At 36.8% G+C, this 11,117-nt stretch overlaps 1 protein-coding gene across 1 annotated transcript in view; it reads right to left on the reverse strand.

Moving 5' to 3' along the window:
- SPIC (Spi-C transcription factor) overlaps positions 1-3,855 on the reverse strand; it is a 15,004-nt gene extending 11,149 nt beyond the window's left edge. Inside the window, exons 1-4 of the mRNA XM_019651854.1 lie at positions 3,770-3,855; positions 2,319-2,344; positions 1,391-1,484; positions 1-113 (exon numbers count right to left, since the gene is read on the reverse strand). Of these exons, the coding sequence (XP_019507399.1) occupies positions 1-113; positions 1,391-1,484; positions 2,319-2,321 (210 nt within the window). The 5' untranslated portion in view covers positions 2,322-2,344; positions 3,770-3,855. The remainder of the gene's footprint in view (positions 114-1,390; positions 1,485-2,318; positions 2,345-3,769) is intronic.
- Positions 3,856-11,117: the final 7,262 nt, after the last annotated feature.

The following is an 11,117-nucleotide window of genomic DNA, read 5'->3' on the forward strand; positions in this document are numbered from 1 at the left end:
TATTACTGTTCTCCAGTTATACACAGGTTCCTCTGCAGGCAACACACCATAGCAGCTGGGATTTCCTCTGACATGAGAACAGTGGTTGATGAAAGTCAGGTAGTTTTTGTAATCTAATTTAAAAACAGAGAAAGAAACTGAAAAAGTTAGTTTATATTTGTGTGTGTGTGCTTATATATGCTTATATGGTTATATATGCAATTGCTCCCTCCCATGTTCGTTTATCACTTTGCATTCCCCTATGGTGTTTATTGCACTTTGCCAGTATTACAGATATTCTTTTACATATCCCATTTCTCTTGCTAGCGTACATGCTCCTTGAAAGTCAAGATCCCATGGTTTCTTTTATCCTGGAACTGCCCGAAATACCCCGTGTAAACTCAGTAGGCAAAATATCTGCATCTCATCTAGATTAGGTTTCTGTTGTTTATAGGATAATGGGAATACTTAGCCTTCCAAGTAGAATACATCTTGGATGGGTGAGAGATCTTTAAGGTAAATTAGAATAATTGAAAGTCCTTTCTGAATAGTTAAAATTACCTGTCTATTAAATAAATAAATACATGTCAACCAGATATGCTTAATAGCAAATAATTATGCCTTAGTATTCCTATGTGGAATGTCATTCTCTATGTTGTCTGCATTTTTATATGAGGTCTGACAATTAAGTTTGTGAACTTGTTGCAACAATGTTGCTAATTTTTTTTATATCAGACAGATTATTCATTATGAATTTGTACCAACTGGACAAGCAGTTAGTTAACCAAGTTTGCTATTTGGAAGTGCTGAAAAGGCTGTGTGAAAAAGTTAGACGACCTAAACTTTCCCCCAACAATTCGTGGCTTTTACATCACGACAAGGCACAGTTCACACGGCACTGTTTGTGAGGGAGTTATTAGCCAGTAAACAAATAACTGTATTGAAACACCCTCCTTACTCACCTGATCTGGCCCCCAGTCACTTCTTTCTTTACCCAAAGATAAAGGAAATATTGAAAACATTTTGATGACGTTCAGGACATCCATGGTAACAGCTCTGATGGCCATTCCAGAAAAACAGTTCCAAAATTGCTTTGAAGGGTGGACTAAGTGCTGGCATTGGTGCATAGCTTCCCAAAGGGAGTACTTTGAAGGTGACCATAGGGATATTCAGCAAGGAGATATGTAGCACTTTTTCTAGGGTGAGTTCATGAACATAATTGTCAGACCTCGTATGTGAGACTTTAGGTTTATTTAGGCTAGGTAACCCTGGATGCATTTTTCCTTTGTTAGAATTAATCCTAGATGCATTGGGTAAAAATGGTCATCTCTTTTCTGGTCATTATTCTTACATATGTATGTTATGAACAAGCCAATTGATGTACCAGCGGAAGAAGGGACTGACATTTTACCTGAGGAGTACTGAAGATCTCCAGTTGAATGTTGCCTCAGTACCTCAAAAGCATCTTCAAATGCTTCACCCAGCTTATCTTGCTCAACACAAGCCTTTTAGAACAAGGACAGAATTCTGAAGTTATGAAATTACCAATTGGACTGAATTTTTCTGATATAGTGGAGGGTTTCTCAACCATGGTACTATTGACATTTTAGGTTGGTTAAGTGTCTATTGCTGGGGTCTGCTCTGTGCATTGTAGGATGTTTGGCAGCATCCGTGGCCTCTACCCACTAGATGCCAGTAACACTCCAACTGTTGGGCCAATCAAAAATGTCTCAGATATACCCTGGGATACAAAAATCAACCCTGGTTGAGATCCAGTGCTCTATAATGTAGTATTTAGACACCAGTATTCATTCTACAGTATAGTATTTAACATTCTTGTTAAATTTTAGCAAGGAGATGTGTAGCAGAAGACTGATTTGGAAAAAGGGATCAAAGAAATGTCTTTAATTAAACAGAATCTGAATCGTTATTTAAAAATGAAATGTTCTTTGGGGCAGCCGGTTAACTCAGGTGGTTAGAGCGCAGGCTCATAACACCAAGGTTGCCGGTTCCATTCCCACGTGGGCCAAGGAGCTGCGCCCTCCACAACTAGATTAAAGACAACTACTACTTGACTTGGAGCTGACGGGTCCTAGAAAAACACATTTTCCCCAAAAAAATTTCTAAAAAAAGAAAGAAATTTAAGAAAAATATTTTTTAAAAGAAACTAAATGCTCTTACTTTCAAAAGCATGTTCTCAAGACTTGAAATTAATCTGTTTTAATTTTTTTAAAAAAATACCTGTTTTGAAAACCATTTCATACTCTTATTAATCTGATTCATATATTTTATTTTCAAAATGAAGGATGAGTAAAGAAGATTTTAAAATGACAACTTACCATGCTTCATTAATAAATTGACAATTCTGAAAAAGATTTAAAATCAAAATTAAATAGTGTCTCTATTTAATTTGCCTCTGAATTAAAAGAGCTTACTCAAAATATTTTCTGAAAATATCTTATATAAACCAGAAGTACCATCTGAATTCTCTTCGATGAGTACAAATTTTCTTTCTACAAAATTTCCTACATTGTTTTGCTTTTCTATCATTACAAAACTTCTTAAATGTTAAAACAGCAAAATAGAGTTAATTACCTAAACTGCTTACATATTAAGAGAATACGGAAATAACTCAAGTATTTAAGTATTTCAAAAAAATTTAAATGATTTCAATATTCTGAAAATCAAAATTCTTTTTACCTTAGCACAGCTCTCCATTTAAAACAGTGTTTTTTGTGTTTTGGGTTTTTTTTTAACCTTTCTGATGTCATTTGGCTCCGGGGAATCTGGTGAAAGACATGCTTTTCCCTCAAGAAACATGGTTTTACGTTAAAAATAAAATATACCCTATGAAACCCATCTGTGGACTTTCTAAAACCCTAAGTTAAAAACCTGGGTCTATAATTTTATAATATATACTTTTTATCCCTGCAAGTAATTTAGATTTTGTTTTAAACAAACAACTATAACATGGACTCATATTAAATCCCTTTTAAACTCTATGTTCTGTAGAACAACACAAAAAACAAAGAAATACACATAAGAAAGAGCATGTGGTGGACCCAGCATTGCTTTATCATTTCACTTAGCACACGAAGCAACTCTTGATACAAGTTCTTAACATTTATCCTGCAAACGCAATGAGCTTACTTTAATATTTAATACTGTAGAATACAATGAGATGATAAAATCTAATGCTATCGTTATACATACCCACAATACATTAATGTCAAGCATCTAAATTCTATTCAGCTCTTTGAAATCGCTATATCCTGTCAGTTAAAAGAGACTATGAAAAGAAAAGCCATATAAAATGTAACTATGTAAGGTGATGGATGTGTTAACTAATATTATTATGGTAATTGTTTTGCAGTATACTTATGTGAAATCATCATGTTGTGTACCTTAAACTTGCACATTATGTCAATTATATCGCAATAAAGCTGGGGAAATGTATTTTTGATCAATGGCTTTCAATTAAATATGCCTCGACTCATAAGCGCATGAGTGTTGTACCTTGAATTAAAAACAAAGGAAGCTACTCCCTTGACCAAAATACCCCACAAAACTATAACAACTCTTTTTTTTTTCTTTTTTTCTTTTTTACTATCACAACTCTTAAAATAGCAAACTCAAAGGGGGGAAAATGTTTGAAAGCATATCGATCACTTCAACTGCTTCATATTTCTTGATTCGGAACAGGCAGTTAAGGAAAAACACTCATTAGGCCAAAGGAGAAAATTAGTAACAGTTTTTACAAGGTATTTTGAAAAACAAACTAAATACTTACCAGGAAGACACTTCAACTCTTTACAAAGATGTTTCATTAATATCAGAATCGGCAAGACAGAACTGTCAAGAACTCACTGGCAGAGTTGCATTAAATAGCTGTTTTTAAGGAAGTGCTACAAAAGGGGATTTTTTTTAAAAGATACAGTGCCTTCATAATTTCTATTTCATGATACAGCCAGTAGACACCAGGGGCTATTATTTTGAAGAGGCACGGAATAGTTTGTATCCTATGGGCCAAAAGCATTAGAACAAACCCCATGAAACCCCCATCCAGTGTAAGTTGCAGCTCTGCTGGCCCACATAGCTCCACCGGAAACCTCTGACCTGTACAAGGCTTGTCCAGTCCCTTTTTTATTCCAATTACTTCTCTCCTGATTTTGGACCCCATATTGCCTTTCTTGCCTGGTCTATTAACATCCTTCACTCTGGCCTCCCGAAATCGGTCTCTTAAAGGCATAGGCCCTTGCCTTGGCATTGGAGGCTCTCCATGACAGTCTTTCTTAGCCTTATTGACCATCATTCATTTAAGAGGAAGAAATAGAAGGATGCCATGGTCTTTGCTCCACACTTCAATCCACGAGAGACCCCAAAATGTTAGAAGAGGCTTATGGGTGGTGAACCAGTTGCACACGTTTGAAGCTGCTGCATTTGCGGAGCAAATCCAGTTCTCTTATTTAGTTCGAAGGTTCATTTGAGATGTCTTTTGGTGGCTCTGGTGGAAACTGTGGGGTGCTCTCTTCACCTAGAATGCTTCCTACCCAGTCCAACCATCTGCCCACTTAACCATCCCATCTTACCTGTTCATCAGAGTCCGATCTAGCATCCACACGTACAGGGTGGCCACAACCTTCCTCTCTGAAACACGAGTCTGCATCACCTTTAACTAACTAACCTGCCATTTTAATAGATGTCACATTTAGCCAGGGGGAAAACCACCTAAGAATTTTTTGTGAACCTTGTGGGTGTGGAAGAGATTTTCTGTTTTGCATTGTTGGAATCTGAAGTCACCATTGATAGGGGACTATTGTTCTAGGCCAACTACTTTATTGACCCGATTTGTTATGCAAATGTTAACACACATTCCCCTCTTCTGAAATGTAGATGTTATAGTAACAAATGTATAATCACTAAGGTTGATGAGCTTTTAATCTGTGTTGTCTCTGAATCTATGCCCTTTTCATGCCATTTTATTTGGTTCATTTAGTCAACAAATATATATTACTGATCTCTTTACTCTGCTGGGCCCTACAGCCCTAAACAAATTCTGATGAGGAGAAATGATTACAAAACAGACAAACAAGCTAGATAAATGCGAGATAGCGATAAGTGCAGAGAAAACGATAGAGAAAGGTGACAGAGAGAGAGAGAGAGAGAGAGTATGTTGTCCTGGTGAGTAGCCATACAAATTCTCTGAGGTGGGAACATGTGTGAGCTGAAATCCAAAGACAAGAAAGAGGGAGCAAAAGAAAAGCAGAGTTGCAAAGATCCAGGAAAGCACCTCCTGGCAGAGGAAATAGCATACAAAAAGCCTTAGATGGAAATGAGTTTGGTTTATTCAAGGCAAAGAAAGAAAGCCGAGGGTGGGGGTGGGGGTGGGGGGCTGGAGCAAAATGAGCCCAGGGTCCAAGAGGCGAAGTTAGAGAGGAAGGAGGGGGTCCAGATCAACCCACATATCAAGCCAAAAGAATAAGAAAATCAAATATTTTCAGGGATGCCGGTTAGCTTGGTTAGAGCGCAGTGCTCATAACACTAAGGTTGCCGGTTTGATCCCTACATGGGCCACTGAGATGCGCCCTCCACAACTAGATTAAACACAACTACTTGACTTGGAGCTGATGGGTCCTGGAAAAACACACTGTTCCCAATAAAATAAAAAATAAAAAAATTTTTCTAAAGAATCTAAAAATCATATAGTAGTTACCAGCTTAGCCCCATTTCACAGAGGAGGAATCTAAACCAAGGCTCTGAGACATTTCATGATTTTTCCTAAGGCCAATTGCTAGTGAGAGCTGCGCTGGTCTGTGTTCAGATTTGGACTGAATTGACTTCATGCTCTCAACTGCCATGCTGGATGGAACCCTGTGTCTGAAGACTCGGCTCCTTTAGGCCAGGGTGCTCAGTCTTGACGGCAGTCTCTGCAGCACCCAGCAGATTCTTATACTAGTACACGCCTTATTTGAAATGAATGGAAAAATAAGTAAACTTTCTAAACCAGCGTTTTTCCAACTGGTGTCTCCAGAATTTTATTCTGCAAGATATTAATAAATAGATCCTGAAAAAAAGTCGAGCGAACGCGTTTTGCTGATAGAACTTCTTTAGTGAAGCCGATGAGTATGACACAGTCCTATATCACAGATGAGAAAATAGAAATGCAGTTTTGGGTCCTTCATAGGGCTAAGGGTTGAAAATGCTTTTAGCAACTTGGAAGTTGGCGCATTTTAGAAGTCAAGGTTTCTATTCCTTGAGAATCTGATGAAAGCTATGAGTTCTCTCCCCAGGAAAATGCCAGCAGCACACATTTTCAGGCAAACCCTTCCAGTCAAGACAATGACACTTTAGGAGCTCCTGCTGTTGTGTATTTTCAAAGCCTTCTTATTTGAAGTCTTAAGGACTGCCTCTTTTTGTACTCAATACACACACCCACACAGAGCATCTTTTTGGGGGTGGACACTAGTACTCCCTTCAACCCCAGAAGTGAGCTGAGTAACAATGGCTCTAAAGAAAGGATCTCTGACTGGCAGATTCCTTTTTGCAAGAGTTAATTGTCCTCAGTGGCAACTGAGATTATTTTAGAAAATCTTAAGCAGCAGATGTCCTGGTGTCTAAATCATAGGGTGCCGAGCTTCAGGGGGAAGATGGCGTTTTCTGAGAATAGAGAACTTCAGAACCCAGGAAAAGGGAGACTAAATTCAAGCTCTTACCACTGTGCAATTTCTATTTAAATAATTCAATTGTTTAGGGGATGACACAATCCCCTAATCTTAGTAAGATCTCTGAAAACCTAATAAGCAAATAATATTGCTAGACGATAAAGAAGGTGCTAAAAAATTTCTCATGTGAGAGTAGGAAAATTCATAGAACCATAGATTACAAGGCAGATAGCTAACCCTCACCCTCATTTTCATAATTACTTGCACTAGATCAGGGGTCGGCAAACTTTTGAGACGGAAGAACCAATCCTGTCCCTCACAACAATTTAAAAATTATTCGAGAGCCATAAAACAAATGAAATCACCATTATGTGAATAATGTGCTTTAAAAACTTTATAAATGAAACTATGATAGTTTTATTTTCATTTTCAATTTTACTTCAGAGCCACATGTACGTACCCAAAGAACTGCATGTGGCTTGCGAGCCGCAGTTTGCCGACCCCTGCACTAGATTATTCTTTAAAATTTATTGGGACTTGTTTTGTAGCCTAAAATAGGACCTCTTTTTATAAAGGTTCCACTTGCAGTTGAAAGAAAGTATATATATTTTTCTTTTTCTTTTTTTTTTAAATTAGTTTCAAGGTGTACAAAACAATGTAATAGTTAGACATTTATACCCTTCACACAGTAGTTATATTTTGTAGTAATTGTACATAGTGCCGAATAAACAGATCTAGTTGGTTGATAACGTTGTTCAAACCTTTCATATCCTTATTGAATTTTTTGTTTTTATGTTCTATCCATTACGAAGATGATTACAAAGATTACAAAGAGTAATGTCCAACTGTAATTGTGGATGTGCCTATTTCTCCTTTTAGTCCTGTCAATTTTTGCTTCAAGTGTTTTGAAACATTATTATTAGACATATATGCACATTTAGAATGATATACTCCTGACGAACTGAGCCCTTTATCCTTATAAAATTTCTGTCTTTCTTTCCGGCAATCCTTTTCTGGTAGTCCCTGAAGTCTATTTTGATATTACCTCATCAGGGTTCTTACTCTTTTTTACTTTCAACATGTCTACATTGTAACCTTCATATTTAAAGCATGTCTCTTTAAGCGGCATATAATTGGGTATTGCTTTTTAAAATCTAGTTAGAAGAGCCCTGCCTTAGTGTTTAGCCTAATTTAGTAATTATTTATATGGTCAGGTTTAAGTCTACTATCTTGCTCTCTGCTTTCTAGTCTATTTATTTTTTGCTCCTTTGTTCTTCATCCCTGCTTCCTTTTGGATTAAATATTATCTTATTTCATTTTATTTCCTCCATTAGCTTTTTATAATGTGATGATATGTTATGATATACCATTTCACATATAATGTAAGAACCTTATCAGTATATTCAGTATAATTCCATTTGCATCCCTTCTTATCCTTTGTGCTACTGTTATCACATATTTACTTCTACGTACAAGTATGTTGTTACAATAGATTATTTAACCCTCACAATAATGCTGTGAGGTGGTATTATTATCCCTGAGTTCCATTTATGGCTCCACATCTTCTGTGTAAACTTGGACAAATTATTTAACCTCCCAGTTTCCTATCTGTAAAATGTGGATAACAATTTTACTTACCACATCGAGCTATTGTAAATATCTGAGTGAATCCATGTAATGTGATTTGGATAGTCCTGGCATTTAATAAATGCTCAGCAAATGTTAGGTCCCTCTGTACCATTATCCATTTTACAAAGGAAGAAACAGAGGTTCAGGAAGGTCAAGTGAGTCACTCAAGGTCACACAGATAGTGAGTGGGAAAGGTGAAAGTTTTCAAATCAGTTCTACCTGACTACAACTAAAGGCTTTTAACCACTCAACTGACTTTGCTTCTTATCTATGGGGTGAGACTGGGAATGAGGATGAGAATAAGAATTCGATAATCGCTTTAGTCAAAGAACTCTTGAGAGGTTTTATTGAGATAGTGCAGGAGAAAGAGTAGAAAATATGCTCTATGGTAACTGTTTATCACCAAAAATGCTCCTATTTTACCACACCTGGGACTAGCAGTCTAGCCGGCAAGTGGCAGAGCCAGGACTCAAACCAAGGTCTTCCCTTGCCATGACTGGTGCCTCTTCCCGATAACCAGGTTGCAAAAATATTCTTCATAGGCTGTGTATATTTACTGTAATTACCTTAATAGTTCCTTGAACCAGTGTTCATACCAATGGAGAAAACTCCTGTGACACAGGACTAGTAAAAAAACACCTGTACGGACCCACATAAAGATAGGAAAATATCTACCCACGTATATGTATATGCACCCTGACAAGGGAATGAACAAATAAATTGTGGTATGTCCACATAACAGAGTAATATAAGAGGATACCATTAATAAACTAGAGCCAAATGCAATGACATAGAAGAATAATGTTGAGTGAAAAAAGCAAAACCACTTAAATGTAACAGGATTTTTAAAGAGTTTGAAAACAAATAACTAAATATATGTTTAACCTGCTTTTTTCTTAACTAGCTTTTCTTTTCCTTCCTTCCTCCTTCCCTCCCTCCTTCCCTTCACTCTTCCTCCTTCACTCTCTCTTCTTTCTCTCTCTCTTTCTTTTATTATTATTATCTATCATTTATCTATCAGTCATCTATTTCTGTATCTATCTAACCTCTCTTTCTATGGTTGATGGATGTGTGTGTGTGTGTGTGTGTGTGTGTGTGTGTGTGTGTGTGTGTGTAAACCAAGGGAATAATAAACAGAAAGCTTAAGACAGTAAATACTCCTGGGGGTGGAAAAGCAGGGAGATGGTCTACAGCATAGCACATAATATACTAAAAATGTTTTAGTATTTAGACCAGGAAATGGGTTCATGGATATTCATTTTATTAAAATGAGAGCATACATATGTTTTTATGTGTTTCAAATAAAATACTAAAATAACAACAGGTAAAGGGAACAGGGATCTCAGAAGGTCATCTAACAAAGCAGGTAAAGTTCCAAAAAAGAAAACTCTAAGGAAACAATTTTGCCTTGAACAATGAAAAAAACTCATCAGTGTTGTAAAACTATATAGTTTTATTTTATTAAAACTCCAGCATGATTTAAATACAATCTGTGTAAATTTATGATGTTAATAAATAAGAATGACTATAATAAATGTGACAGTAATAAAAAGTGCAAACGTTTAGAAAACTTGTTCTGTCCCCCTCATCTTAGCCTCCAATCCATTTCAAGTATGATTTCTTGTTTAAAACCCTATACTCTTTACAGGAGTAATTTTGCCATCAGATAACACTATACCTCACATACGGACTTTCTAGATTCGTGTTTCTTGGCATGCCACTTGTAAAAATATAAAAGCAGACCCAGCTGGTTTTAAATATATTTGGTTAAGCATCTCTACTCACTTCTTTTGTTTAATGAGAAACCAAAGAGCTCACTTATTTATTTATTTTTTGCATTCATGGTATGAATTCCCATGGTTCCTGTGGAAAAGAGAAAACTAGAGTCAGTTTTCAGATTTGAGGTACTGGATGCTAACATGCCTGAATGTTCGGTGTGTTTGAAAGGATCGCCATCAGCTAAGGTCCAGAATGAGAGTCCTTCGGGAATGTGGAACGGGGAAAGATAATACTGTTCCCATGAGATTAAACAGCAAGGAAAATAAAACTAACCTCAGAATCTCCTGAAAGAGATGGATAAAAAAGAATATTAAAAAAGACAAGTCATTCAGAAGGGAGGGCTGCTGCTCAAGGAATCTGAGAAAGAAGCCTATTCTAGAGCTAGTCAAGATGTATCCAGAAGGAGAGCTAATCTGATTCTGGCAAAATCCTTGCTATTGCGGAGATGGATGCAGGGCATAGTAGCCCATGAATTCTAGAAAACTTCAGGCATCTCTGAAAAGACCATCCTTCTTATAAGATGTTAAACCCTAGGGTAGGTCAGGCAGCAGGTTCTAGAAACTACAATCTACAATATCTAAATATAAAATATCACCACAAATGTATAGAGGTAGGGAAAATATATTCACCCAAATTACTCTCAAGGACAGGGCTATAAGTAGTTGGAACAACAACAACAAAACATTTGCTAAGCTGTGGGGCAGCAGCGGGAAGTGAGACCTCTGAGAGACTCCCTTTTGTATCTATGAAGTTCTCTGAGCTGCCTCCATTTACTCATTTAGCAAACATCTACTGAACACCAAATAGAATCTTAGATCTAGATGCAAGAATACGTCAGTAGACAAAGCAGACAAAACCCTTATTTTTGTAGCATTTCTGCTGGTGGAGACAGACAATAAGCATAAGTGTGATGAATAAGTAAATTACATAGCATAGTAGAAGATAAGTATAGCTTATGAAAAAAATAGAAAGTTGACCAGGGTAAAGAGCAGCAGGAATGGGTGAGGTTCCTTTTTTAAAGAGGGTCATCAGGCCATGGCATATTAAGATGGTAGCACTTATGTGAAG

The sequence above is a fragment of the Hipposideros armiger genome, unplaced genomic scaffold (genome assembly GCF_001890085.2).
Source record: "Hipposideros armiger isolate ML-2016 unplaced genomic scaffold, ASM189008v1 scaffold_168, whole genome shotgun sequence".
In the NCBI taxonomy this organism is placed as follows: Eukaryota; Metazoa; Chordata; class Mammalia; order Chiroptera; family Hipposideridae; genus Hipposideros; species Hipposideros armiger.